The 27,963-nt window shown below is 46.3% G+C and overlaps 1 protein-coding gene and 1 non-coding gene across 3 annotated transcripts; both read right to left on the reverse strand.

The window, feature by feature from the left end:
• Positions 1-1,109: 1,109 nt before the first annotated feature.
• Positions 1,110-27,949, reverse strand: SEPTIN2 (septin 2). 2 transcript variants are annotated; one of them, XM_043992526.1, is made up of 13 exons: positions 27,824-27,949; positions 21,755-21,783; positions 18,247-18,367; positions 14,227-14,313; positions 13,423-13,546; positions 11,540-11,674; positions 11,287-11,404; positions 8,319-8,420; positions 7,764-7,909; positions 7,043-7,126; positions 5,739-5,796; positions 3,609-3,712; positions 1,110-2,077 (listed from the first exon to the last, which is right to left on the reverse strand). In XM_043992526.1, the coding sequence occupies exons 2-12, from the start codon at positions 21,761-21,763 to the stop codon at positions 3,611-3,613; spliced, it is 1,086 nt and encodes a 361-aa protein (XP_043848461.1). In that variant the 5' UTR covers positions 21,764-21,783; positions 27,824-27,949; the 3' UTR covers positions 1,110-2,077; positions 3,609-3,610. The 2 variants fall into 2 exon arrangements, with proteins under 2 accessions (XP_043848461.1, XP_043848462.1); XM_043992527.1 differs by lacking the exon at positions 27,824-27,949 and adding an exon at positions 27,410-27,521.
• On the reverse strand, positions 22,487-22,593 carry LOC122752067. The gene has a single exon (XR_006355869.1). It is a non-coding gene; the product is annotated as a U6 spliceosomal RNA (small nuclear RNA).
• Positions 27,950-27,963: the final 14 nt, after the last annotated feature.

The raw sequence follows: 27,963 nt of genomic DNA on the forward strand, positions 1-27,963 counted from the left end.
CTGTGTGACCCTGGGCAAGTCACTTAACCTTCATTGCCCCTCAAAAAAAACCCCCAAACAACCAATAATTAGAACGACTCATGGAATAACTAAAGCAGAATTATTTATTGATAAAATGCTCATGGGATACAAAACAACCCTGGAAAACAAGGGTTCTCCACCTTTGCCTCCAGAGTAGAGGCACACTGAGATCTCATGGGATCAAACAAATTATAGTTAGGTAAGAGGAATTTATCAATATGTTTTGCAGTTCAGTATTTTAAATGATAGCTCCCCCTGAGAAGTGTTTTTACTTAATATACACAGGGCTTACTTTATGTTTCTCACTTTGCATATATAAATTTTTATTTTGCTCTAATATTGGTTATAAAGACTAGTGTAATTCAAATAACTGACCTTGAATACAAAAGATGTTGAAATGTCATGGAAAAGTTGATAAAAAATGTACATAATATAATTAGTTATACATTAAGTACTAAATAAAATATTTTTCTTAAATCTATTAATACATTGCATGTGACCACTTGAATCTGATCAGCCAACCGTACTAAAGATCAAATAGCTAGAGTGAACACTGGCATGTTTTGAAGGATTATGCCACCAGAAAGCTTGCAATAAATATTTCTTCACCTGTTGAGGCCAGAAAGCAGCCTCTCTCATGGCTCTGTGCTGCTTTCTCTCAGGAAGCAGCCCCCACTGTGGATCCTGGGGGGGTGGGTGGGGGGGCCCTCTCTGGGATCAGCCTTCCCTTTGCAGCACGAGCCTCAGATACTAAGACGGAAGAGAAGGGAGGCCCCCGGCTAGCCCCTATGAGAGCACAGAGTGGGGCTGAGCATGGCCTTCGGGACCTGCCTTTAGGAACTGAAGGGACAATGAAATGACTCGTAGACCAAGCTGTTTGTGAGGGCTTACTAGTCCAAGTGAAACCAATGAAATGAAGGTGAAGAGGAATCAGACAAAACCCACTCCCGCCACCCACATGCTGCCAGAAAACCAACCAGAACAAGGGGGAAAAGGCTGGGGGTTGGGGTGGGGGCGCGCAATGTTCAGAACCCTGAGAACAAGGTGGTGTCACAAGCAATATAAAAGCTGTTCGCATGTGGGCATGTTGGGTGTTAAAATGACACTTTAATAAAACAATGAAAAAATGACCCGAAATAATTGGTGCCAGTATCTACAAGACAGAGGAATGCTTCCTGTCTAAAGAAAAAAGGAGTGTTCTTTCCCTACTAACCTATTTAAGGGAGAGACCTATGGACTTTGTCCTTCTCTGACAATCTTCCCTCATCTGAGACCGCAATGCTGCTTCCGCTTTCTGTGTGACAGTATAAGGAATGCCAGCCTGTTTCAGAGAGTACAAGCTTTCAGGATCTTACCATAAAAAATGGTTTATAAAATGTTTTTTAAATAGCAGGGCATCATTAGACCCTTAGAAATTACGCCTTATAAAAGTTACATTTTAACACGAATTACCTAAAGGTACATATTCTTTGTTCTTCCAAACCAGTGATGAGGGGCAGCAGCAAAACTGGGTTATGGGTGTTATAGCACACAATAGCTTATACCAAAGGAGAACTCTGACCCCCTGGTCTTCCCAGGGACTGTGGTGAGAGGCTCACCCTTAGACTGGGCAGACAGACGAGCTTGCTCTGGTGTGCTAACACCTGGATGAAAAAAGAATTAATTGGCTCCTAGGTGTGACTCCACAGCGCTATTCAATGACAGAGATGCCCAGACTAGCCAGGCCAACAGAAGTCAGGCAAATCCAGAACAAATTCAGGGTATAGTTCTAGAAAACCAATTCTACCTGACAGAAGTTATGTAGGAAGGAAAACAAAAACAGACATGTTATGGAAAAAGTATAAAATATCAGTAAATACATGCTACAAGGTACACATACAAAAGGTACCACAGCTGATCCTTATATAAAAATGGAGAGTTAACGATTCACAGACCACGGGTAAAAATGGTGAATAACAATTTGCAGGCCACAGGGATTGCAGAAGGTGGACTTCCTTTCCATGATTTCATGAAAAAACATACAGGAATGTTCTCTTTTTATTTCTGGAGGTGAAATCTGTTTAAAAAAAAAAAAAGAGTCACCCAAAGTTAATCTTAAAACCCCACCAGTACAACATCCCCTTTTGCATAAAGAATGATGTAAGACATGCTGAGATTTGGTTAACAGTAAGAGACAAGAGAAAAGGCAATAGGTGGAGCTCTCACTCCCCAGCAAAGACCCACCTCACTCTGTTCCCTAACTCCTAATATCCCCCCACCCCCCCATGTCTCGTCTCCAGTCTCTCTGCTGCTTCCACCTTGATGCCGGCCATAAAACCCAAGGGTGACACCCCTGCTCTGACCAACTTTCAGGTACAGAACACTCAATTCTGGCATCTCAACTGAATGCATGTCCATGGGAAGGCTCTTCCACTTGGCTCTCTTCCCTAATTTCTGTCTGGCTGTAATGGGAATCCATGGCCTTTGCTATTTGCAGTGTGTGTGCACTGTGGAGCTGGCACTCAGGGGGGAAAGGGGCCAAGTCTTGGCTAGAGAGCCTGGGGTCCTCCTTCCCCTCAACAGTGGCAACAAAGCGATCAGGAGCTAGATGGAACTCACTCACCACCCTTCGAACACAGAGAGAGGTCTAGTCTGCCCCCCACAATGAGCAGAGCAGCCTCTGCTCCCAACCTCCTATTCTCCTTCTGGCAGGAAGCAAAATCTCCCCTGGAGAAGGGTAAAGGAGCGGAGGCTGGATATCACACAAAGACAGGCCTTGCTGATTATGTGCAGCTTTTCCCATGTGTCACTGAAGAAAAAAGGCCAAATGTCTCAGTGAGAAACTCAAGAAGCCTGTTCTGACATTGGTGGTGACTGACATCACCTCACGCTGAGGCCTTGTGCATGTCTCATGTCTGCCCAGCTTCTGGAGGGCAGCAGACCCGAAGGCTCTCCTGTGCAAACTGTTACCTCATCTGATCCTCCCAAAAACATGGAGAGGAACAAGCAGAGACAGAGAGAAGTGAAGTGATTTGCCCAGGGTCACAGCTATTTAGTGTCTGAGGCTGGATCTGAACTCCGGTCTTCTGGTTCTCTGAGTCCTACGGTGCCCCCTACCTGCACGCCCAGGCAGGCTGGTCCCGCTGCCTTCTACCCAGAAGTCTGAACTTCCCCAACCTCTTCATCTCTGCTTGTGACCCTCTGCCCCTCGGAGCTGATTTTCACTCACAAGGGCCCGAGCCGTCGACAGTCAGCCCGCACAAACCACCCGGTATTTTCTTAGGGCTTGGCCGCTATTTTGGATGCCCCTGTTAATGGAACAAATGAGCTCGATGCACAAGTTTCCCCTCTCCTGGTATTTACAGGGACTATCAAATCTAAGTCAGCACCCAATTTGAGATGTCACACTGTGTATCTGGAGAAGTCATGAAACTCTCCAGCTCTGACCTAACAAGGTCCGTGTTGGGGGTTAGGCAGGGGAGCTTTGTTTCCTCCTTTATTCACCTTACGCACATGACCAAATTAACCAAGTGTTGTGTCACCAAACACAGCGTGAGCAAACAAACTGGAAGGCGCCATCTTGAATAAGGAAAACAACATTCACTTACTCTTAAGCCTGGTGCCCATGCACGACAATATCCCCATCTCCTCCTTGCATCTGCATCTGCATCTGAGCCTGCATCCTTGCAATCATCTCTTGCATACGACGAAGCTGTAAGAAAAGAAGAACTTGGACTTGTTTTCTGAGGCTCTTCCCATCCCACTCCTCTAAGAAGAATTTCTCAGGAAACACTTCTTTTAAAAATCTGTCTTGGGGGCAGCTAGGTGGTACAGTGGATAAAGCACCAGCCCTGGATTCAGGAGAACCTGAGTTCAAATCTGGCCTCAGACACTTGACATTTACTAGCTGTGTGACCCTGGGCAAGTCACTTTGCCCCATGGCCCTGCCCCCACCTAATCTGTCTTGAAATAGGTAATTTATGCCCCTGATTCCAAAGCCAACTTGAAAGGGCTGAATGGGGAACTTTCTGCAGCGATCTCGCTGGTTTCCTCCAAGGGCCAGGATGTTGGGCCCTGGGCTTATCCCCAGGGAAGTTCATCTGCCTGAGAGGGGTGGGCTTCACCAAGGCAGGTGAGAGTGAACAAAGCTGTTCCCTAAGTAAATGTTTTTAGAGCATATCAAACCTGAACAATTCAATAATAATTTGCCAAAGTTAGTTTGTAACCAATGGCTCATAGCTATACAATTCAAAAGGCCTCCTCTGTGCTTTTAGCACCTCCAATTCTGGAGGGCACAAGTCCCACACTGGATGAAGATTCTGGGGAAGAGCACTGGCACCTAAGTAAAACCCCAAGAACCAAATAGCCATGGCTAGACCTCTGGATGGAAGCATGTCCTTGTGTTTGGAATTTTGTTTTGTGTGTTGGTTTTTTTTGGAGTGATGGTGTCAGGAGGTCTGAGTGTTTACTCATAACCATGTCCTCAACCTGAGAAGCAGCACTAAAGGAGGCAGGGAGAACCCCGGGCAAAGGTGGGAAGAGCAGACAGCTCTAAGTTACAAAGTGTAAATGAAATTTCACGTGACGAAGAATGTACTAGCACAGTACCTAGGCCCGTACCGTGTGCTTATGAGGAATGAGAATTCAGACCGAGGAGACTTTGAGGGCTTAAGACCTAGTGAAGATGGGAGGCCTTGCAGGCCAAGTATCATCTCTGACTTTTTTTTTTTTTAAGGGAGGCAATTGGGGTTAAGTGACTTGCCCAGGGTCACACAGCTAGTAACTGTTAAGTGTCTGAGGCCGGATTTGAACTCAGGTACTCCTGACTCCAGGGCCGGTGCTCTATCCACTGCGCCACCTAGCTGCCCCCATCTCTGACTTTTGTAGAATGACTTCAGACACACATTAGGCCTACTGTGAGACATCCTTTAAGGAAATTACAGTTGTGTTGGGTTTTTGTTCTGCTCACTCTTCTGACATGTATGTATGTATGTATGCACACACAGACAGAAACGGTCATAAAACAAGGCTGATTTTTATGCACCAGCAACTTGAATGGAATTTGAACTAGTGACACCATTAGATTTCATTACTAATTCTGGATGTCAACCATTTCTGATATTAAAAATTTTAAAGTCTCAAACAAAAACAGTCCAAATAAAAATTATCCTATCAAATCTTACCCTCTGCAAAAATAAGATAATATAATACATAATTTAGAAATATAATTTCCTCTATGACTATTTCCATTCACTTCACATAAAGCAAGGCCGTGGGTGAGCCCTTGGCATTGCAAATCAATGTTGTTCTTCTCTCAAATATTTTTGTTTGTAATCTTGAAAGCAAAAATTATTTGGGAAATTTTAGTTAGTTCACAATGTGGTAGATTTCATTCTAAGATAAAGTACATTTGATAACAAAAAGCAAGAAAGATTTTGCTATACCCACACACAAAAACAATACAGGGCAGCTAGGTGACACAGTGGATAAAACAATGGCTCTGGATTCAGGAGGACCTGAGTTCAAATCCGACCTCAGGCACTTGACACTTACTAGCTGTGTGACCCTGGGAAAGTCATTTAACCCTCACTGCCCTGAAACCCCCCCCCCCAACAAAAACAATACAGAAGAATGCAAAATCTTATCAAAACCATCACTGGGAGGTGACGAGGACAGCTTAAGACCTAGACAAGGACAGAGACATAAGCACAAGACACACAGACACAAGGCTGTCTTACTTCTGCTTCCTTTTCCAGCAGGATCTGGTCTCTATTCACTTCCTCGTTTTCCACTTTCCTACCAACAGAAAGCAGTCAGTCAATTACTATGTGCTAACACACAGAGGTTCTGATCTGTGCTGCTGACTCATCACCTATCATCTCCCTTGGGACCCGAGTCTATTTTTGAAAAACAGACTGTTTCCCCCAGATTAAGACATGAACAAAAAAGGAAAGTAAATGATGAGGATGGAAAAAGAAAGATAACAACAACAACGAAAGACGACACATAAGAAATGGGAGCCTTTTATGAACTCTAAATCACAAGCCCTACCCTCATTGCCCTGCCCCAGGTACACAAGGGTGGCATTCCATGACCACCTACACTGTACCTGGACTCTGCCCACCACCACCACCCATCACATTTCTAAGAGAGGCCGAGGGCACCCGAGCGCCTTCCTCTTAAACACTCCTGGAATTATTCCAGGAGGAGGTCCCCTTTAAAAAAGGCAAAGGAGGGGGCGGCTAGGTGGCACAGTGGATAGAGCACCAGCCCTGAAATCAGGAGGACCTGAGTTCAAATCCGGCCTCAGACACTTGACACTTACTAGCTGTGTGACCCTGGGCAAGTCACTTAACCCCAATTGCCTCACTAAAAAAAAAAAAGGCAAAGGACCTGAATATCTGAATGAACTGAGACAAGTGAAAAGATAAAGCCTATCTGATCACATCAATGTTAGAACAGGCACGGCTGGGTCTGTCAGAGTGGATGAAGGGTTTGAGAGCTTTTGCAGAACTGGCCCCATCGTGCCAGCCAGGCAGCGGGCGCTCTTTCTCCTAACTTCACCTACATAGTAGGGAGGGAGGGCTTGAAAAAAACAGCTTAACTTACATTGGGGGGGGGGGGCGCCCCCTCGCAGCATTTAAGGCTGGCATTCCAGGGAATTATTGCAGGTTTATTATAAAACTGCTACAGCAAAATTCAACTGCCGTGCCCAGAGATGTATCTGACGTCAAGGAACTTTTACTCTGGAGAATACAAATAAGAGGGTGCCCTCCCTCCCCAAGAGCTAACACTCTCCCTCCTTCTCTACTGGTGCTGGCTTTCCTGTGGGCCGAAAATCGAGGAGCAGCTTAATGGCTTCAAGTCTTAAGGAACAACCATTCTGAGTAGGCTTTGGCCAACTAAGTGATGCTGCAGTGGGGTGAGATGATGAAGAGACAAAAGCATGGAGGGAAAGTACATGCTGTACCAGGGAGAGGGACTAGAGAATGGGAGGGAGAGAGAGAGACAGGGAGGACTAAGGGAACCCCAGGAAGACAACCTGCCGCCTCTCTTCAGTCTTTCAGAGCGGAAGTTCTCATAGTGAAGGTCCTGGGTGACTTCCTGGAGATCCTGCATGTGTGTGCTGGAAAAAAAAGGCGCTTGGGTGAAGCTGGGGAGCAGGCCCATGGAGAGGAGCAGTTTCTTCTAAGCACTGCATGCCATGCTGCTGGCTACTGGGGTAGACAAGGAAAGAGATGCCCGCGCCCCCCCCCTTCCCCCAGACAAGCAGCCCATCTATGGCATCCATGGCTCCTCTCCCTCCTGGGACCCACACCCACTGTGCACTGGCTCCCAAGAGAAGCCCCCTCTCCAACGTGACCATGCTGCACACTCCCCTTCCAAGCTCCCTAACCATGGGAAAGTGGCAGACAACAGAGATGCCCGAGTTCAGTGCGCACATTTTATAGAGGCAGCAACTGAGGCTGAGATAGGTGGTACTGTGTCCCAGCTCACAGTGGGGAAGGCTGCTTCTCTCCCTGTGCAGTGCAGGGCTGGGGACGGGAGAGCATCAGGGGATGACCAGTGGGAATCAAGGCTTGTGTCCCAATCGCCCCATCACAGAATAGCCACGCCCCCAGTGCCCACACATTCCTCCTGGGAAGAAATGGAGTAGGACATTCATGCAGCAATTCACTTACTACGTTTTTATACACTTAAAATCCTTTACTCCCTGACAGCTTTGGGGAGTACCTATCAAAAGAACCACTGGAATGGCTTACATCAGCATCGTTCTCAGTTTGAGAAAGTCATTATGTTCTGGATTCTCCACTTCCACAACTCCCCAAGGGTAGAGACGACCTCTAACCTTTTTGCCTTTGGCTTCAATCAACTGATTGGATCCTACTACTGAAAATGGAATGCTAGCCTGTGAACGAACAAGAAAAATTGCTTTATAAATTACAAGAAAATAAAAAAGTTTTCGCCACAAAAAAAGGTTCACAACTCTGTTTACAAAACCTTTTTATTTCCAAGAGGATTTAGGATTTCTTTGACATTTCCATTTTCAGCATGATTTAATTAGAAAAAAATCTAGGCCCACAAAATACACCGACAAATTTCCCATAGATTAAATCTGTTATACTAAATATCTACAAAACAAATTTAAAGACAAGATCCCTAAGCCATCACTAACAAACTGGACTTATTTCCAGTACAGCTGAAACACAACATAATACACCGTGATAACTTGGGCACTTCCCAGCAGCTCCGTGCCATAAGATTCTTCTCGGTGTGATAAAGACACAGCCCCAGGATCTAGTTCAGCTGGCACTTACCTTCAGGAGTCTAGTTTGTTCTTTAAAATCTTCATCCTCATCCGACTCCGCATCGGGTAAATGATAAATCTTGATGCCGTGCTCCTCGATTTCGTCCAGGACCTGAAGACAGACAGGAGTGCGGGCAATCGGGGGCGGGGGCGTACAGACCTTGGGTCTCTAAGCCTCGGAAATGCTCGGAAATATGCACTGTGCCGAGTGCTAGGAGCCCCATGTACGTGGGCGCAGAGCGCGAGGCCAGAGTGGGACATGGGGCAGGACGGATGTGTAGGACGGACTGGGAAGGCTTTAAAGGCTGGCAGGAGTCTATGTGGTCCGACAGCTAGAAAGTGCGGCCACTGAGGGAGAATGCAGGGCAGATGGCTGACAGTGACGGCCTGGGCAAGTCTCCGGTGGTGGTTCCAAGGGAGCTCCTCACGGGCCAGCGGAACCAGCCCCTCACCCTGCCAACAACAGAGGCTCTATCGGGGTGAGCCTGCTCATCTCTACCAACCACACCTCCACATCTCTAGCTGCCCCATGGCCTTCACTCCAATCCCCAAGCAGGAGGGGAAGGCTTTTCTTCCTAAGGCCAACTGCTCTTGGATCCTTCATCCCATTCCCCTCACGTCTGCTCCAGGATCTCATCACGCCTGTCCTCATGTTCCGTATCTCTTTTCCCACTGAACCGCCCCCCCCCCCCCCCCCCCCCCCCCCGTCCAGTCCTCTCTGTCAAAACCCTTCATCAGCAGGCGCCAGGACCCTGAGTGTCTTCCTAGGAAGAGCTGCTTCTGCTCCATTCACTTAACCCTAAGGACCTGTGTTCCAGTCCCCCCAGGCAGCATGCTAGGCGAGTTTCTAAGCAGCCAAGAAGACTTCAGAGGTCAAAGGAGCAGAATCGACAAGTGACCACAAACCACCTCCCCATGACTTGTGCTGAATGAACCATGGGAGCCAAGGAGGCATTGCCCCTTCTGCTCCTATGATATGTTGCTGACAAGCTCTAGAAGGCCAGATCACCAAATGGTGACCCCTTGGAGACCAGGTGGACACGTCAGCTCTGAAGTTTTCCTGACAACACTGAGGTGGTCTGGATGTCAAGGGCCCAGAGAAGAGTTGGTCTGTCCCCCTTCCCTCTAAACCTGGGACTTCCAACTCCTGCCTCACCCCCCACTCCCTCCCCCTGAGTGCTCCTGGCTCTGAGGCCAGGTGAGGGGTGACTCTGTGCTTCCCCCGCTCCCTGCTCCCTTCTCTGGCCCCATGCTGTTTGCCTCAGCACCCCATCACCGCTTGTCTCTGCACTGTCAGCCATTTGCTCCCATACCTCTTGCACCTAATTAAGTGCGCCTGCAGCCTCACTCCTCGCTGCCATCGGAGTCTTTCACAGAAAGTACCCAAAGAACAGGAATGTCTGCCCCCACTTCCTGATTCATAAATTATCAAGTTATCAATCCATGACCCACAAGATTCTTTGTGTTAAAATAGTTATTCTGAATCTAACAACCAACAAACAAAACGTGCACTTCCACTCACTGTCTTCTCAATCCTCTGTAGTCTGGCTTCTGACCTCACCCCTCTGACCTCTCTGCAGCCTCGGCCCCTGGGCACCCCCGTCCCCCGTCCCCGTCCCCTCTCCTAGGCCTGCCCCTTAGTCTCCTTTGCTGGCTCTTCACTGCCTTTCTCCAGGGGTTCCTGGAAGGCAATCCCTCCTGCACCTGGCAGGAGCCTTGTTTTCCTTGGAGGTTCCGCTCAGGCTCCAACCTCTCCTTAAGGAGCGGTCTCTTCCAATTACATGGAGAACAAGGCCCGTCTCATTTATTCTATTTGTGTTCCTAGCTTAACAGAGTGTTTGGCCTATGTTAAGTGCCTGACTCTATATGTCTCTCCCTCCCGAGAGAAGGGGGACCTTCATTTAAAAAATTTAATTAAAAAAAAAAAAATTTCTGACAACTTATCAGAAGCTTCTTTGCAACAAAGCAAAACCATCTCGGTAACTCTGGCCTGATCATCCTTGCTCTGCCCTTTCTCAACCCTTCCCCGACAAGAGCCCTTCCGTTCTGTTTCCTGGTCTCTCTCCTCCCTAGGGGGGAATTGGCCCAAGTTCCTCCAATGATCCATCCTCGGACATGGCCTGAGCCTCCTCACCAAATATATTCCAAGACGGTGGTTGCCCTTTGAGGAATCTGATATTTTTACTAGTGAAACTTCAGATCAACGCCTCTTGGGCTCCAGCCTCTATGGGGTCTCTGCTAGGCTTGTGACACTGTGTCTAGGTCATTCCCCTCATACCTCAGTCGGTGACACAATCCAAAGAAAGGTCTGTTTCACCAGGTTTAAAAAGGGAAGGGGAGGCAGCAGGATCAACCCCACCCAAGTGATCACAAACCATCTGTTCAAATTACTTTAGAAATGTGCCAAGGCAGAGAGTCAGGGCTCGCTGGCAACCCCTTCCATGTTCTACTTCTCCCCCGTGTTCGAAGATCGAGGCAGTCTCGTCTTCCCTTTTGAGTCATTTTAACAAGCCCATCCTTCCTTAGGAACATGAAGTCCCTCCTTTGAGCCAGAAGGTGACCAACTTGACGACGCCCCACTTTCTCTCTGGTCCTGTGCTTCCCGTCTGTCCTTGGCCCCTGCTTTTCCTCTTTCTGGTCCGCACACTATTTAGCTAAGGGAGGGTATGGCCACTCACTCTCAACTCTGCGTCCACTTGGTTCACCACTGGCCTGAGCACCCGCCTATTTTCCATAGGATTTCATGAGCACACACAACAAAGTCCTTAGCATTCTAACCCCATCTATTCTTTGGTTGTCTCCCCAATATTCTCATGGCCCTTGTCTTTATGGGGGAGCCTGGTAAAAGTATTGAAATGTCAACAGCCAGCCCAAACTCCCCCCAAAGCCTGGCTGCGAAGAAAACACAGCATGGCCCATTTCCCTTTGGGCCCTGATTCACAGTGCAAAGTAAAAAAGCCAAGAAAACGTAGACTCACTCTCTTCTTCAGGCGTTCCCGCTCCTTCAGGGTCAGAGTATCAGCTTTGGCAATCACCGGCACGATGTTCACCTTATTGTGGATAGCTTTCATGAACTCCACATCTAACGGTTTAAGTCTGAAGAAAGCACCAGGGTCACAGGAGTATTTCTCAAAGTTATTGCAATTCCCTGGGAGAAGACACTTAGAGAAATCCTCCAGATCTAAAGGCACTGACCCAAGCACCCCACTCAGCACAGGGAAAAGCGCCTACCCATGTCCAAAGGGTGAGATGAAGTAGAAGCAGCAGTGCACTCGGTTATCTATGATGTGCCGGCGGTTCAGGCCACTCTCATCATGCAGATACCGCTCAAACTGCTCGTCGATGTAGGAGATGATAGTCTTGAAACTGAGAACAACACATGCACATTAAAGATCGTGCTCCCCAGAAAAGAGCCTGCCCCCCCAGGGCACTTCCCCTCCCCAAAGGAGCTCGGCTATAAATGACAGGAAACCTGTGGAGATCTCCCTCATTCGGTGTAGCAGCCACAACTCTGAGCTGACCCCTTCATGCCTTTTTTCCCTTGACCATATTCTGAGCAGGTTGTAGGTGAAAAGAGGCTTTTATTATAAGGCTAGATTGAAAAAGCTGCTCTTGCTGGGAGACTAGAGAATGATGCCTGGCAGGAAGGAAAGGCTTCTGGGAGCACGGATTCTTGGGGAGCCCCGGCACTGCTACAAAGGGAAAGGTGGGCACCCGGACATCAAGAGCCTTTCTATACTGGGAATGCCTCAGCAAAGAAGAAATGTCTTCCAGAGGCTCACATGGGACCACAGATTTAAAGTCACACATTCTTTGGAAACCCAACGTGATTTAGAATCTGCAACAAGAAGAAAGTAAAATGAAGGCAATGAGGAACACATCCCTAGAGGAAAAGAGCTCAAGCCTTAATTCTCCTATTAGTACATGGCCCCTCAAACTGAGCAGAGCACTCTGCACACAGTAGGTGCTCACCTGGAAAAGGGAGTTTTGTTTTCTGAAGCTAAGATAGTCTAGTGATACACACTTCCCACACCTCACTGATATGGGAATTCAGGTTTCCTCAAAAGACTGAAAACACCCCCAAAATCAACACCAACCATAGACACTCCATGACCCATGTTTGTAACTGGCCTGGGTCAAACCTGATACCTCCTCAGCCTCCCTCCCTCTGTAATTAAGCGACTCTAAGCTGACCCAGTGTGCTGGTACCTTCCGCTGCCCCCCCCCCCAATGTGTGAGTTCTTGTTCTGAGACTCAGAGAGAGCCTGAAAGGGTCCCTAGGCAGGCCATGCCAGGGCCTCAAGTTTAGGAGGCGTTCTCTGTGCCATCAGCATGCCCTGGGCTTTTAGCTGCCTTCCTCTATCAGATGCTGTCAGGGGTCAAGATGACACAATGGAGCCATCTTACAGCAGGGGTGTCAAACTCAAATAGGTATGGGGTCATGACTCCATAGAGAAGGTGTACTGGCTGAAATGGGAAGTGTCAAGTGTCCTACTTCTTACTGCTTCTGTAATGACTCTGTTAAAACATTTCTCAGTGACGTTTTAATCTCACTCAGGCCACCTCAGGCCTATAGGCCCTGAGGCTTGTGGACAGTGCCCTAACTCAAAGAGAGGAGGCCCCAGGGGGAGCAGAGCAACAGCCAGGGGGCTGCAGACAACAGTGACCTGAGGGAGAGGACTGAGACTTGCCATGGTCTCGGTAACTAAGGTCTCTAAGACCCAGATCCACAGGACACTCGCTCTGTAAGCTGGAAATCTGATCCCTTGTTGCTCCTGAGCAGCTGTTCTGCACACTTGTGTTCCCAGTGGGCTCCCAGCTTATTACATTCCCAGAAAAAAATGAGCTCTAAGTGCCATAAGACCACTTTGAATAAATGTCCGTGTTTATTATTTAATGCTCCTTAAGCCTCAAAGAGTTAAAATCTCTTAACTTTCTAAATATAGTTACCTAAATACAGCAACTGCATTTTGTGCAGTTACCAAAGTCAACAACCACTCATTAATGATAATGAGTAAAGGTAATTTAGATGTTTATTTTTAGTCAATGAGCATCGGGACGTCCTGTGGATCCTGTGAATGAAGCCCAGGGGGCCATGTCGGGCAGCCACCTACCAGTCACGGCAGTTAATTGCATCCCCGTAGCCTGGTGTGTCAACAACAGTAAGACGGAGCTTGACCCCTCTCTCCTCAATCTCCACTGTGGAGGCCTCAATCTGCACCGTTCTTTCTATTTTCTCTAGAAAAGACCACATACATTTCAGAAGGTGGATGGAATGATGACTGGCATTCCCAGGACGCCTGAGAGCTGGGGGACTAGCACCAGGATGGCTGAAGAAGGGATGATCTGCTGTTTGTAAAGGTAAAAAAACAAGAAACCCAAAGCTCTCCGCAGTGTGAGGGCTTAACTTTAAAGCACTCTCCAGCACAGAGACTGAGGCTGCTCAAAGGCCTGCCTCATTTTAGAAATAACACGAGAAGCCCAGAAGAGAGTGACCCGAGCAGATGGACAAGGGGAACAAACATTTGTTGGGTGCCCACGATGCAGCAGGCACTGTGCCGAGGACTTGGCAGATATTTTCTTGTTTGATTTTCACAAGAATTCTGTGAGACGGAGAGCCTCAAGTCACACAGTCATCCTGACTGCAGCCTCTGGCCCTATGCACTACATGGCAGCTCCAGAGTTTGAATTCAGCCCTGACTACGTATCCCCAAATCCCTTCAGGGTTATGAGGCTGCGGTGCACAGGGTAAGAAAGACTAGGAAATAGTCTGAAAATGTCCACAAGCTCCCTGCTTTTACAAGGCAGGGCGGCACCTTAGCTGTGACTGTGAGGAGGCGACAACGGCACAGTCGCGGGGGATTCCATGTTAGGCTCACACAGACTCACGCCTAAGACACTGTAGGAACCTTTCTTACCTGCTGCCCCAGGAATGACCCTTTCCGGGTACAAGTCAGTCAAGAACAGGCTATTGATGAGCGTCGACTTCCCCAATCCTGATTCCCCTGGAAAACAAGCACAGGACACTCAGGATTTCACACACACGGAATAACAGAACAGACCCTGACTAAACAAATCTTTGGCTGTGATTTTCAGGAAGACTTTCATGACACCCACTATAACGGTGCCGCCAGGATTCAAACAGACAAGCCCGGTTGTGCTGAGCTGCCTAAGGAAAGGAAAGCTTCAATGACTCCCCAAGCAGGCCCTCTATCCACGACCCCAACACCGTTACGGGAGAGAAGCCACGGGAGAAGGAGGTGAGGAAAGAGCTTTGGAACACACAAGGACGAGCAGCCATGTGTGCGCGCATAGTGCAGAGGGACCACGAACGGGGAAGGAGATGGAGAAACAGACATCATCATGGGAGAAGGGGCAGGACAGAATGGCGCCACTGAAGCTTTAGGAGAGCTGAAGAGCCTCTCTCAAGTGTTATATGAAGGCAAAAAGTATGTCTGAAGAAGCCCCTGGAGGTCCTGGAGATAGCAGCGTTAGCAAAGGGGCATCAGGAGAAGTCAAACCACAGGGAGTTAAGGAGTGAATGGACAGCCGAGGGAACAGAGACTGAGGACAAAGCGAAGAGGCAGGGAAGGCAGAGCAAAGAGGGTTGAGCAGTTCTGCAGAGAAGCAGGAAAGGGCTAATGAGGGAGAGACTGGCAATGACTGATCAAGTAAGAGCCTGGAGCTGTGGGGGTGGGTTAAAGGCATCAGTCAATGGGTCTGCACCTACAGGGTTGAGATTGAAGGGAAGGAAGTGAAGTGAGTGAAGGAGGATGGGCCAGGACAACAGGGAGGAAGAGAGGGGTGAGGGAAGATGAAGGGCCAAGAAACGGAATAATCAATTTTGATTTCAGAGCTCATCATCTTGGAAGCAGGAAAGCTTTGAGACACGGTGATGGGTCCGGTTTGATCATCCTCTGGGGGTGGGTGGAAGCACAGTGGAGACAGCAGAGATCAGAAAGAGCCCAAGGCAGGAGAACTTCATAAGGTGAAAAAAACGAAATCACTGGGGATAATGGCAGTTTAGGGACATGGAGATATAAGGTCAGGAATGGTAATCACAGGGCAGAGGTCAGAAAGGAGGCAGCAACAAGAACAGGACAAGAGACAACAAGTGGATGTATCAATTTCAAAGAGTGATGGAGGCCTGTACAAGGAGGAGGTTGTACAAGAAACATGCTCACACCTCCTCCTGGGGTGGGGTGGGGTGGGGTATGGTTTGCACCTGAAGGGTGTAAGGGTGTGGACACGAAGGAAAAAGGCAGGCTACTGTCAAGAGGTAGAGAAGAGAGACACTCTAACAGCTGTGCTGGGCTTCAATGCCAAATCCAGGACTTGGCTCTCTTTGATCCAGGGAACAATGACACCCTGAGTGACAAGACCACCACTGCTGGGTTAGTAGGACCAGAAACATTCCCTGTCTTCATTCTCTTCAAGGGTTGGGGGTTCAAAGGTTTTAGAGGAGGCCCAGAAATGTCAAGCCACTGCCCCCTATCTCACTGTGGTGCACCTGTTCCTTATGCCCACCAACAGACCGCCACCACCAATTCAGTCTGGACTGTCTGGGGCCTTCATGACTCCCTTCTTAGACTCTTAGAATGAGGATAAATGTCAGACATTTAGCCCATCTTGATCTAATCCTGGGGGCAAAGTAAGTTCAAGAAACCTTTTATGAAGAAGCATGGGTGGGGCAGCTATGTGGCGCAGTGGATAGAGCACCGGCCCTGGAGTCAGGAGGACCTGAGTTCAAATCTGGCCTCAGGAGGACCTGAGTTCAAATCTGGCCTCAGACACTTAACACTTACTAGCTGTGTGACCCTGGGCAAGTCACTTAACCCCAATTGCCTCACTAAAAAAAAAAAAAAGAAGCATGGGCAACAGAAGACACCACCACCCTCCTGCCTCAGCTTGTTTTCTTCTTCATGCTATCTCCCCATTCCCCTCCTCAGCCCCTTCTCTCATGGGCACTTCGTCCTTCCCCGAAGCAGGCCAGGAGGGGCTCACACTACTACCCTCCCTCCCAAGGTCAATGCTGAGTGAGCGATCTAACATCAACATCTTTTGTTCCAAAGGATCCCTCTTGGTCACAGGGTTACCCTAGGGACTGCAATCCCCCGTGGTCAGGATAGAGCAGGGGAACCCATCTTATGACCATCACCTCTACAGACAGACAAGGCACACTTCACTAAATACAGATGAACACACCAAGAACAGAAAGCAGTTCTCAGCTATTTCAGGGCTGGAGTTCAAGCTTAATTTTTTTTTGGGGGGGGGGCGGGGGTGGGGTGGCAGAGGCGGCAGGAAGAGGGTTAAGTGACTTGCCCAGGGTCACACAGCTGGTAAGTATCAAGTGTTTTGAGGCTGGATTTGAACTCAAGTCCTCCTGAATCCAGGACTGGTGCTTTATCCACTGTGCCACCTAGCTGCCCCCATCAAACTTAATTCTTTACAGGGTTATATTGGCAACAGGCCAATTTTACCACAGGTGATGACTAATATTATGTATTTTCACAATTTCATCCTTGAATTGACTGAGAGCACATGTAGGTGCCAAGTGATAATCCCATCAAGGATGTTATAGATCATTTAGTCTAGAACCTCATACACACCATTATTTGGCTTATTACCGGAGGCCACTAAATTGCAGTGATAATTTTCCTAATATCCTGTATAGCAAAAGAACAAGGACAAAAACCAATTCATTTATTGCACCTGCTCTTTCCTTGTCATTTCTTTATCTTTTACTCCAGGTTCCTCAGAACTATTCTTCCTAGGCCTCTGGATGGCAATCTGCCCGCCTTAAGGAATCTCTGGGCCATGGCTCAGCATCCTTTGCAAAGGGCACCTCAAGTTTTCTGCACCTAATTTCTGGTTTGGATGTGACCCATCTCCTTATTTTTCCTAAGTGTGAGGTCTCTGCTCTCTTCCCTCTGGGGTGCCCTGCTGGTCAACAGGCCACCTGGCTTTGTCAGTGGGTTGTGACTCTGTATCTATTATCCCAGTGTCATGAACAAGATGTGACATCTGCTTGGTGCTTGAAGGGTCACAAAGTGCTCCGCTTAAGAGTACTGAGCTTGGAACAATCCTGCAAGGGAGGCTCTGCAGGTGTCAGTTACCACCCCAGGGGATTCAAGTGCAACGTCTTCTTCAGGGTCCTAGAGCAAGTCAACACCTGAGGGGCAATAGAGCAGAGCTTGCTGGATTCTAAATCAAATCTCTTCCCAGTTTCCCACAGTCATTATTAATTCGCTCTACTAACAATGAAAAAATTCATGTGGTTTTTGTCTTCTGAACCAGGGGTGCTGAATCTTTAGAGATTTTTATTCAGGGGCAGCTAGGTGGCACAGTGGATAGAGCACCGGCCCTGGAGTCAGGAGGACCTGAGTTCAAATCCAGCCTCAGACACTTGACACTTAATAGCTGTGTGACCCTGGGCAAGTCACTTAACCCTAATCGCCCCCCCCCCCCAGATTATTATTCAAGACAAGTGAAATAAACATTCCTATTTAGGAAGCAATCACTTCATCTTACTATGATCACTCACTATCAACAAGCTCCAAAAAATTCTCCCACCAGTATTTATTAGACCATTACAGAGAAAGAAAATGAGGAGATCCCAGTCTGCTGTAACACCAGGCCAAACTCAATGGGTGAGACAAAAAGTCTGTTATGTTTGATTTTAACACACTCTCGTTTCTTCTTGCTGAAGTCCAATTGACCGCAGCTGCTTCACTTAAAATACAAGGCCCAGATCACTATAATTAGTTTCCTCTGTTTCCAAAAGACAAGCAGCTAAGGTGTTAATAATTTTATCCCTCTCAAGATTTCTGGTTTCCATTTTTGATCCTATAATTCTGGAAAAGAAAAACTTAGGCTGATAGCTCCAAATTCATGTCACTAAATTCCAGGATGCAAGAAGCCATACATTGATTTCTTACCAACCACCATGAGTGTGAATTCAAAACCCTTCTTCACAGACTTTCGGTGGACTTGATTTGGCAGATTTGCAAACCCAACATAGCCCGGAGTTTCTGGATTTGTAAACTGAGCAGGCTGTTGCTGAAACAAAATCCAAAATATTATTTGTAACTTTTAATTTTCAACTAACGAATCAGGACAACAAAACTATAATACATACAAAAGTATCAAACTTTTTTCCTTTCCTTTTTAAATTGTTAACTTAAAAGTCCTGTATGTAAATAAACTACCAAAGTCAGCACAAGGGACAAGCTAGGAAAAACCTTGGGGTGGTGGAGGGTGTACAGATAATGAGGGATACTTTGTAATATTATTTGGTTTATATATACTAGTAAATAGTATACGTAATAGACACATACTATATGATACATTATATAATACAGGATAGTATAATTAATATACTAGTTAAGTGATACAGATATAGATGTACCTGTATCTATTTGGAGGACATAGGTTTTATAGTGATGTCTTAGTGAACAGAAACACAGAGGCAGGACTGGGGCAAAATGTCTTCTGGCTCATCACAAGACCTCCCTTGTTTAGAGCAGAGGGCAAGAGAATACTGGACTGAGGCAGAGAACTGAGCCAGTCACTCAACGGCATCAGGCTTGTTTCCTCAGCTTTAACAAGAGGGGATTGGCCTAGATTAGAGCCCAGGGTCTTTCCAAGTCTTAAATCGAAGATCTTGTCCAATCATTACAATTCTGACCTTTTTTTTTTTTGGGTGGGGCTATGGGGCTTAAGTGACTTGCCCAGGGTCACACAGCTAGTAAGTGTCAAGTGTCTGTGGCCGGATTTGAACTCAGGTACTCCTGACTCCAGGGCCAGTGTTCTATCCACTGCGCCACCTAGCTGCCCCACAATTCTGACTGACTTCTACCAGCATGTTCCTAATTTCATAGCTGAAACCTAAGTTAGGGAGGTTATAGGACAAATTACTTAAGTGACAACTCATTGTGTCCTGGGAAGAAGCCAAACCCAGTTTTTCTCAACTCTAGCTCCACTCTCTATTCATTACAAATAACAAACAACACCCAGGCAAGTGATGGGGAACTCTTATTAGGCAGGTAACCCACTCCACTTGGGGAAAATTCTAGCTGTTCTTATTTTTTCCTTACATTGAATTAAAATCTGCCCCAACAATCTCCACCCTATTTTTGTTTCACTCTTCGACATGTTTGCATCCTTCCCAATGTGTGTCACATGCAAATCTGAAACAAGCCACCTGTGCCTTTATTTAGACAGTTTAGAAGAACCAGCTTTAGAAGGCAATTTGCTGAACTGCTCACTGCTGCTTTGGGTCAAAGTTCTCCCACTCAAACATCCTCCGCTCCCGAGAATAAAGAAGCTCTTCTGAATAAGCCGAGGTTACAATGTCCATAAATCCCGACTATTTCTTTTCCCTAAGAAAGCTAGTGGGGAATCTAAGGGTAACCAATGCTACTTGGCAGCTGGGCATCCAGGAGACCTGAAAGTGTGTGGTGTAGGAATGAGAAGGAGGAAGAGAGACAGGGGTGAGGCTATATTTGGACAGCCAGCTTCCTGAATGAAAGGAACTCTGCTCCTTGCAGATTTTCTTCCCGGTGCTGCCTGGGCCTATGAGTCTGAGGGAGCCCACCTGTGCTATATGACTTTAATCAACAGCTCACTTAAACAGCCAATTAACTAAAAACCTAAATTGAATCCTCCCCATAAAAACAAAAAACAAACACCAAACCCCAATGTTTCCATGTTCAAAGTTTATATGGAGAAGAGGCTTGAAAAGATAAAATTTGGGCAACTTATAATAATTAGATGTATAAAAAAGTATAGCCCCTTGGTGAAATGTTCTGGTCTTTTTAGATGGCTGAAGACCCAGAATGCATTTCTTATGAATTCATATTACACATATATCAGCCCCCTTCAAATTAAATTAAACCATACTGAGGTGGACAAAAAGCCCTCGAATAAATGATTTTTATAGCCTTTTAGTGAATGCTAATTAAAATCATAATCCTTTTTCCATCATCCATCAGCCTCTTGGTCAAAGTTTTGTAAAGCAAGTAATAAAACTGCAACTTAATTAAAAAAATTTCAAATTCAGGGGGCAGCTAGGTGGCACAGTGGATAAAGCACTGGCCCTGGATTCAGGAGTACCTGAGTTCAAATCCGGCCACAGACACTTGACACTTACTAGCTGTGTGACCCTGGGCAAGTCACTTAACTCCAGTTGCCCCACAAAACAAAAAACAAAAAAAATTCAAATTCAGACTGGCTTTTCCCACAATTAGTTTGAATGTATGAGGTTTTTCTATATATTCCAAAGTTTCTTCACCTCTTGTTATTTTATTTCTGTCTTCTTCCTAACCTATTGGATGTTGAGGTGCCACTACTATCCTCCCAGTCACCCCAGCTTGAAAGCCCAGTGTCATCCTTGATGGACCCACTCACACTCGCCTCTCCCATCCAAAAGGCACCTAAATCTCATTCTCATCTCCACATCTCTTGTATGGGGCTTCCTTTCTCACAACTCACAGCCACTACTACCTTCATTACCTCACCTAGATTACTGCATTAGTCGGCTTCAAGTTTCTTCCCATTCCAACCCATTCTCTTGGATTAAACTACAAAAGTTATTTTTCTAAAGTAAAGGTCTGTTTTTATGGAAAGCAAAATTAAACAAAAATTATATTTTCTCCTCTGAAGATTTCTGATGGTTCATAGTTTTTAAAAACTTCATGTATGTTATCAATGCATTAACATGCTTGGCTTGAAGAAAAAGCTTATATAAGAACTGGGGGCTAATCACTTTGATGCAAAAGACAATGAGAGGGGCAGTTAGGTGACACAGTGGATATAACTCAGGAGGACCTGAGTTCAAATCTGGCCTCAGACATTTATTAGCTGTGTGACCCTAGGGCAAGTCACATAACCCTAACTGCCTCAAACAAAGAAACAAAAAAGACAATGAGAACCAGTAACACTAAGTTGTATGTAAGAGCAGTTAAAATAATTTATTTAAAAAGTTCTTTTTCTCCTCAAGTCACAATTTCTTTCAGATCAGGTATCATTTTATTTGAGGCCATGAGCACATAGCTCTGAGCAAATCTGCAAGGCTAACCCAAACTAATTCATCAAACATAATTAAAGAGGAACCACTGAATTTGTCATTAAATTTAAATCAATAATGAGAAATGAAAATTACTTTATGATTTATCTATCTGTAGTGAACTAAAGAGGCTGCTTCAGCCCTACCAGAATATATAGAAATAAAAAATTAACCACTATAAAAAACAACAAAAAACCTGAAACCACCACAACAAATCATCCATCAAAGTTGGCTGCCCAAATCCCCTTCCTGTGAATTAAGCAAATATATAAAGTAACATTTAGATATGCACACAAACATGCATTATGGGAAAACTAGGAATTTATTTGAACATTGTTTTCCCTCTTAAACCATGATAAATATGAAGAATGATCTCTTACCTTAGACATCTTCAGGGAAGTTCAGTTATCTGTAATAAGAGTTTTAATTTGTTACCATTTGGATTACAAGACAGGATAACTAAGCCATTACTTTTCACACAGATTCTGGACTGGTACAGCAGAAATCCCACAGGTTCTAGATTGAGAAGAACCAACTCTGAATTCTAGAGATAACACAGGACCTCTTTGATACAGGGAAACTAATTTAACTTCTCAGGTTCAGAAAATGGGATAATGTTCACCAGCCTACCTCAGAGAGTTAAGACAATTAGTCTGGAACTATAAAAGCAAAGTATCAAATACTTCTTAATCCTTCTTTAAAAATCTTAAATTGGGGGCAGCTAGGTGGTGCAGTGGATAGAGCACTGGCCCTGGAGTCAGGAGGACCTGAGTTCAAATCCAGCCTCAGACACTTGACACTTACTAGCTGTGTGACCCTGGGCAAGTCACTTAACCCCAGTTGCCTCACTCCCCACAAAAGTTTTTTTTTTTTTTACATTTTTTAAATTAATAAAGTATTTTTTAATTTTTTCCCATTACATGTAAAGATAGTTCAACTTTTGTTTATACAGGCTTTCCAATTTCAGATTTTTCTCCCTCCCCCCTCTCCTAGATGGCAGGTAATCTGATATAGGTTACACACACATACACACACACACTAATCCTATTTCTGCATTAGTCATGTTATAAGAGAAAAATCAGAGCAATGATGAAAAACCTCAAAATAGAAAAAAAAAAACGGAACACTTCATGAATTTGCGTGTCATCCTTGCGCAAGGGCCATGCTAATCTTCTCTGTATCGTTCCAATTTTAGTATATGTGCTGTCGAAGCAAGCACTATTTTTAACATTCCTTAAAAACAATTGAGTTCCAAATTCTCTCCCTATAGCACCTTCATGATCAATCAAGAAGGCAAACAATATATCAATTATACATGTGAAATAATGCAAAACATTTCGATGTTAGCCATGTCAGAAAAAAAAGTGAAAAAAATATACTTCAATCCACACTTAAGAGTTCATTAGTTCTCTCTCTGGAGATGGATAGCATTTTTCATCATGAGTCCTTTGGAATTATTTTAGATTATCTTGATTAGAATAGTCAAGTTTTCCACAGTTCATCATCTTATAATACTGCTATTACTGCATAAAATCCTAGTTCTGCTCACTTCATTTTGTATCAGTTCATGTGAGTCTTCCAGGTTTTCTGAAACCATCTTGCTGCTTGTCCTTTTTATAGCATAATAGTATTCCATCACAATCATACACAACTTGTTCAACCATTCCCCAATTGATGGACACTCCCTCAATTTCCAATTCTTTACTACAAAAAGAGCTGCTATGAATATTTTTTGTACATATGGGTCCTTTTCTTTTTTCTTTGATCTCTTTTGGATAGACCTAATACTGGTATTGCTGGGTCAAAGGCAATGCGATTTTATAACCCTTTCATAATAGTTTCATATTTTTCTCCAGAATGGCTGGACCAGATCACAACTCCACCAACAGTGCATTATTGTTTCCCTATTTTCCCACATTCTCTCCAGCATTTGTCATTTTCCTTTTCTGTCATATTAGCCAATCTGATATAGGTATGAGGTGGTATCTCATATAAATGTTTGCATTTCTCTAATTTTAAGTGATTTAGAGCATTTTTTTCATGTGACTACTGATTGCTTTGATTTCTTCTTCTGAAAGCTGCCTGGTTTTATATACGTTGACCATTTATCAATTGGGCTAAAGTGGTAGCCACGTGAGTGGATCTGGAAACTGACTGGGTATGTTGTGGTGAGGAAAAGTGAAGAGGCCAGGATAATGCTACATCTGGGAGACAAAGTATAGTGGTGCCTTAGATAGAAATACGGAAGTTTGGAAGGGGGAAGAGGGAGGGAAGAGAATGAGTTCAGTTTTGGAAATGCTGAGTTTGAGATGCCTACAGAATATCCCATCTGAAATGCCGAGTACATAACTGGTGAGCTGAGCCCAGGACTAGAGACATCGCAATCAGTAGTTAAACCCATGGGAGCTGATGAAGTTACTCTGGTAAACATCTGCAGTGGCCATATGTCTCCTGATTCCAGGTAGACAATACTATGCTAGGTAAAAGGAGGGAACAAGAAAAGAACAGGCAATCTTTACCCACTCTTAGGTGTGTGGATACTGTCCTAGGCCTGAATGATGACAAACAGTTGTAGGACTAGGGAATGGCAGGTTTTGGTCTGTGATGTGCAGCAATGGAGCACACCTTTATCATTTTGGAATAGGACACAGCCTGTTATGATAAAAGACTAAAGGAGAGACTGCTTACATTCAAATATGGGGAGATGGTGTGAACCTTTCATTTCTCTATCATCATCAGGGCATAGAGAAAGCCCAATCACAAAAGTTCTGGGAGTGATTCTGTTATGTTTTGGTCTTAAGAGATGAGGAAGCGGAAGGAAGTTTAGGGAAAATTTTCTCATAATCAGTAGACATCTATACAAACTAGAAGGGGTGGGGGAATTGAACCTCACTCTCATCTGAACTGGTCAAAAGAAGGAAGATAGGTACAGAAATACACTTAATTCAAAAGTGAAATAGATGGGAAAGGAGAAAAGTGGGTTGGGAGAACTGAGAGGATAGATTGAGGGAGGAATTAATTCTAAGGAAAACAAATTCTAAGGATCTACAAAAATATTTGTAGCTCTTTTGGAGGTGGCAAAGAATGGGAGTCTGAGGGAGTGCCCATAAACCAGGGAATGGCTAAACATGTTATGGTATATAAATGGGATGTTAGATGACTGTGCTGAAGTTCTTTCAGGATAAAAACCAACCAGGAAATATGCAATCCATTTCCTGAGCGAGGTGAAGGATTCAGAATGTAGAATGAGAAAAATATTTTTAGGACGCAGCCAATGTGGAAATTTGTTTCGACTATATCTGTTTGTACTGGGTTCTGTTTGTGTGTGTGTGTGTGTGTGTGTGTGTGTGTGTGTGTGTGTGTTTTTGAAGGGGAGGAGCTTGGGCCCAAACAAGAAGGTGGGTCGTCCTCAATGATTAAAACAACTATGAAAACTAGGGAATTCTGATCAACCAAACATAACTCTGAGGACTCACGATGAAAGTGATCACCCACCTTCTGACAGAGAGGTGCTAAGACTCACAACGCATATTGAGACATACATGTTTTTTAGTCCTTGCCAATGTGGAAATTTGTTATGCTTGACTATACATGCTTATATAAAAGGGGCTGTTTTTTCTTGTTTTCTCAATGGGAAGAGAGGGGGGAAGGAAGTGAGAGGGAGAGAAGGCTGATCTTTGAAAATAAAATAAAAACAAACAAAACACAACCACATTTTGGAGAAAGGGTCCAAATCACCAAGTGGGTCCACGTCCTACCTCCAGAGGTTGTGGGTTCCCCCCAACGAAAGTCTTCAAGCAAAGACTGGATAATGATTTGTTTAATATTATATAAGATTCTTTTTTTGTTTTTGTTTTTTGGTGAGGCAGTTGGGGTTAAGTGACTTGCCCACGGTCACACAGCTAGTAAGTGTCTGAGGCCGGATTTGAACTCAGGTACTCCTGAATCCAGGGCTGGTGCTTATCCACTGCGCCATCTAGCTGCCCCATATAAGATTCTTATACAGATGTTGGATTAAATGGTTTCTGAGGTCCCTTTTAATCTTGAGATTCCCATCTTTTTTTTTTTTTTAAAGTGAGGCATGTATTTCATTTACCTTTATACCTGGGGTGGAGTAAAAATTTCTTGGACAGAAAGGGGTCAAGTGTGGAAAAAGTTTAAGATGCTCTGATTTCAGGCTGGCCAGTCTTAATTAAGAAGATAATGAGTCTTACACCTTTTAACATAAAGAACTTAAATGAATTGTAGTAAAATAGAAAAATAAAGCACTTGGCACACTTCTTGATCCACAAAGCTGGTGGTTGTGTTGCCACCTTCACTCAGTATTCCATCCTACTCACTCCATCATTTTTGTAACTCAAAATCCTAGTCATTCCCCCCCCTCCCCCCCAGTTCAGCAGCTGGCTCGCAGTATTCTTCAAACCAATCTTTGGCCTTATACTTGGGGACTTCGATAGATGTGCCAGGGTCTCTTTGAACCTCTGACCTCCCAGGCCATCATGATCTCTGCCACAACCACAATCAGAGATGACTATCCCCAATAATTCTTCCACTATCATGTATTCAACTATGAAAACAAATTCCTGTCCTTTAGTCTGTCTCCACTCCTAAACCAAATATGTTCCTATTTACTATGCACTGTCCTTCCCCTCCCAACCTCAGTCTGTTAAGCTAGGCCATCATCCCCACTTGTGGCCTCACTCCCCTATGCCCAACATCTTGGCTCTCTAATTAACCAATCAGATATCCTTCTGGTTCTCTAGCCAGATTTGTTTTGGTGGTTGTCCTGAAACAAAGCAAATTGTATCCAGCACATCCTTATGCAATCCAGTCTCAACTGACACTCCATTGTTGTACTAATCCTTTTAGTCTTCTTTATCTGCCAATCACAATGGAAGAATCTAATTTTTAAAAAGATTCCCCCTCCTCAGATCACTACTACTCATTTCTCTCTCCCTTCTCCAATCTATCCTCTGCAGAGCTGCCAGTGACATGCCTAAAGCTTACATGCCTCTAAGCTCGGATAATTAGGAAGTAATCAGTGGCTGCAGCCTACCTAGGAGTGCAAATCGGCCTCCTGGAGACGCCCAGACACTTCAGATCCAGAGCTTTCTCCAAAATTCAGCTGAAGAGCCAACTCCTCCAAGAGGCAAGGCAGTCTCATCACCCTGGTTACTAGTTCTCCCTTGGTGTTCTCATCAGCTCCCATGAATTCAATTATGACCTGTATGCAGACGACTCTCCCCACTACTTAGCCAGCACTAACCTCTCAGCTGAATTCTAGTCTAGGGTGTCGAACCTTCCTATCTTTTGATGACCTTCCACAATCACAACGGGGGGTCCTATGGAGGTGGCACTGGAAGGGTCCTTACCAGGCCTATCTAGTCCAACCTCCTCAGCTTACCAAGGAAGCACCAAGCGTTCAGGCGCCCTGAGGGTCTGCCGGGTGACCCCCGCCCGGGCCCATCGGTCCTTTACGGCCATCTTTAAAGGCTCACAGGAGTCCTTTCCGGCCACGGCGCCCCCCGCCCTGAATTAGAGTCTGCCCTTGGAGGGCGGAGTAGGCAGCTGCCTCTGCCGATGAGCCGCCCCCCCCCAAGCTATTTAACACCCAGAAAACTGGTCCCCGACCGCTGGGTCCTGGGTCCTGCCACAGGGGTCAACCCCAGGAACAGCTGGAGCAGCTGGCCGCCAGTCAGAAGCTTCCGGTGCTGGGCTCAAACCCGGCCCTGTGACCCTGGGCGAGTCACTTCTCCGTGTGCCTCAGTTTCCTCATCTGTAAAACTAACGGGGGAAGGAAGGGGACCCTCCTCCGGGACTCCGGTCAGGAAGACCCCCGAGGGGGTCACGGAGAGTCGGCAGCAGGGACAGAGAGCTCTTTGTGAGGGCGTGAACAACGGAGCCCCGTGGTTTCGGGGCGAGCCCTGCCCTGGGCTCGGGGCATACACGAGGCGCCTAATAACTGCCGGCTCTCCCCTCCCGGCGGGAGGTGGGGGAAAGGGTTTCCTCCGGATCTCGGGGCCCCCAAGACTCACGCGGGCCGGGAGGAGGAACTGGGCAAGAACGACCCGAGCAGGGCCCGCCTCCTCGGGGGTCGCTTCCCGCAGGCCCCGGCCAGGCAAGGAGGGGCCCAGCCCCTGCCTCTTTTCGTACCGAGTGGGGCGCAGAGCGACCCCTCCCCGCCCGAGGTTGAGGGGCGCCCCAGGGACCCCGTCCGAAATGGACTGAGAAAGAAAGGGGAGCGGCCGGAAGTCGCTCCCTGCCGCCCCTCCCCCACCCTCCGCCCTCCGCCCTCCGCCCCCCCAGGTCCGAGGGCTCCCTTCTAGTCTCCCGGACAGGCGGGGCAGGGCCCAGCCGGACCGCACCCGGCCGGCCTCGGCCGGCGGCGCCCCAGGGGACGGAGGAGCTGCCGGTGTGGAAGGGCCCCACGGCCCGAGGGTCTCACTTACCGCGCGGCACGAAAGGAAGCAGCGGCCAAAGGAGCCACACGCAGAGAGGCCGAGCCCGCTCTCTGACCCAGCCCAGCGGCGGCCGCGAGCGCGTCGCCCCACGCACGCCCCGCGTACAGACGCACGCACGCAGCCCGCAA

Source organism: Dromiciops gliroides, chromosome 3 (genome assembly GCF_019393635.1).
Source record: "Dromiciops gliroides isolate mDroGli1 chromosome 3, mDroGli1.pri, whole genome shotgun sequence".
NCBI classification, from domain to species: domain Eukaryota; kingdom Metazoa; phylum Chordata; class Mammalia; order Microbiotheria; family Microbiotheriidae; genus Dromiciops; species Dromiciops gliroides.